At 38.2% G+C, this 1,921-nt stretch overlaps 1 protein-coding gene across 1 annotated transcript in view; it reads right to left on the bottom strand.

Annotated features, from left to right (window-relative positions):
• Positions 1 to 292: 292 nt before the first annotated feature.
• LOC140941948 (uncharacterized) overlaps positions 293 to 1,921 on the bottom strand; it is a 1,761-nt gene continuing 132 nt past the window's right edge. Inside the window, exons 1-2 of the mRNA XM_073390949.1 lie at positions 1,378 to 1,921; positions 293 to 1,116 (exon numbers count right to left, since the gene is read on the bottom strand). The exon at positions 1,378 to 1,921 is cut by the window's right edge and continues 132 nt beyond it. Coding sequence (XP_073247050.1) covers positions 293 to 1,116; positions 1,378 to 1,921 — 1,368 coding nt within the window. The remainder of the gene's footprint in view (positions 1,117 to 1,377) is intronic.

Raw genomic sequence — 1,921 nt, 5'->3', positions numbered from 1 at the left:
TGGGGAGAAAACATTTCTTTCAGTTGTTTAATATCCCCAAAGGTAAGTTAGCATGCAAGTATTTACGCTGTGTTTGATTGGTATGTGCAGGATTAGAGTTTCGAGTTGGTAGCATCTTAAAGTCACACCTGCGTTAATCAAACGCAGAGTAATTGCATTTTTTAGGATAGGATAGGATAGGATAAGTGCTTTATTATCAACAGAGCGCCTACAGACACATGTGTTTACAACGATAACAAAGATTTTTGTGCAATAATTACGGAGGTGTACATTCGTGAAATTTATAAAACTATTAAACAAGGTTATATTTAACGCGTCTATCTCTTTCGCGGAAGCGATCATATACGTATTTAGCCACAATTTTTTGCGTTTTCTCTCCTTGCTTCATACTTATCAACGTTGTAAAGGCAGAGCTTGGAGTCATAGAGTCAAGAATAAGATTAGTTTCCTTTTTTAGCGTATTGAACAACTCTCTCCTAGGATCCCTATAGGCTATGCAATTCATCAAAAAATGCTCCTCGTCTTCTAATCCAGTTTTACATAATGGACAGATTCTTTGGTCTGGTGGTTGATAGGGTTTAACGTATCGTCCAGTTTCAATTGCTAGTTTGTGGTTGCTTAATCTTAGCTTTGTGATTGCTACTGTATGATTGGTGTTTCTTATATTTGTGAGGTAATTTTCGTTGTCATGGGTAAGTTTAAATTTCCTAAAAGTTCTCAGTTTGTTTTTTTGATTCGGGTCCTTTCGTTCATCGTTGTGTATTTCGCTAATCCATGTTTGCTGTTCTATGTCTAAGAGTCTCTGTCGTATATAGTTCATGATTGCGGGAGTGTTAGTTTTCGCTGACCATATGTCGCCAAGACCTGCGAGATTTAATAGTCGTTTTAATTTGCTTGACCAAAGTTCCTTTTTATCCTGACCAGTTTGGTCTGTAAATGCTATTCCAGAGAGTTTATTCTGGTGCTCCGGCTCACACAATTTCAGCCAATATTTAATGGCTCTGCACTTTGTCTTCGTTCGCATTGGGAAACGGCCTACCTCCGATCTGCACGCATTTGAGCTACAGAATTTGTTAACTCCCAATAGCCACCTTATAAACTTTGTTTGGACAAACTCTATTGGATCATTTTCTAGCTTTCCGTCGTGATCGACCCCCGAGACCTCGCTTCCGTAGGTGAGTATTGGAGAAATAACCGTGTCAAAAATTTTCATTGTGAGCTGTACATCGTCTCTGAAATGGTCGCCCATTTCCTTCCTGAATTTGTACAAAGCTTTAAGGGCAACCTTCTTTATTTCCTGTTTAGCGTACGTGAAGGTCCCATAAGTACTAAATTGTAGGCCAAGATATTTGTAATTGCTAACATTGTCAAGTTTACTGCCTCTATAGTATAATACGTGCTTATTCATGGTTCTCCCGCAGTTATTAAAAATTAACACCTTAGTTTTATTAAGGTTAACCGACAAGTCGTTTTCTTTGCAGTATTCACTGAGGGAATCCAAATAATCCTGCAGTCCGTTTTTTGATTTTGAGAATATGACCAAGTCATCCGCGTAGAGCATACAACTTAACGGTAACTCGTTTAGTTCTACGTCATTTAGGTTCTTGGCCTTAAGTTTCTCTGAAAGGTCACTGACATAAAGGTTAAAAAGGATTGGCGAGAGCATGCAACCTTGTTTTACACCGGTATGGCATCGAAAGGCAGGTGTTAGCATATTTTCTATTTTCACAGATGATTTATCATTGGAGTACATTGAATGTAAAATCTCAAGGAAGCGCCCCGTTACTCCCGCTAGCTTCAATTTTTGAAACAGTTTCCCTCTGGGGATACTATCGAATGCTTTACTAAAGTCAACAAAGCAGGTGAATAAAAGGTTATTTGATTTCTTGGGTTTAGATTTAACATATTTGTCTATTAGTGC

Source organism: Porites lutea, chromosome 6, assembly GCF_958299795.1.
Source record: "Porites lutea chromosome 6, jaPorLute2.1, whole genome shotgun sequence".
NCBI lineage: Eukaryota > Metazoa > Cnidaria > Anthozoa > Scleractinia > Poritidae > Porites > Porites lutea.
The sequence above is the reverse complement of the archived record's forward strand: the minus strand, read 5'-3'. Positions and strand labels throughout refer to the sequence as shown.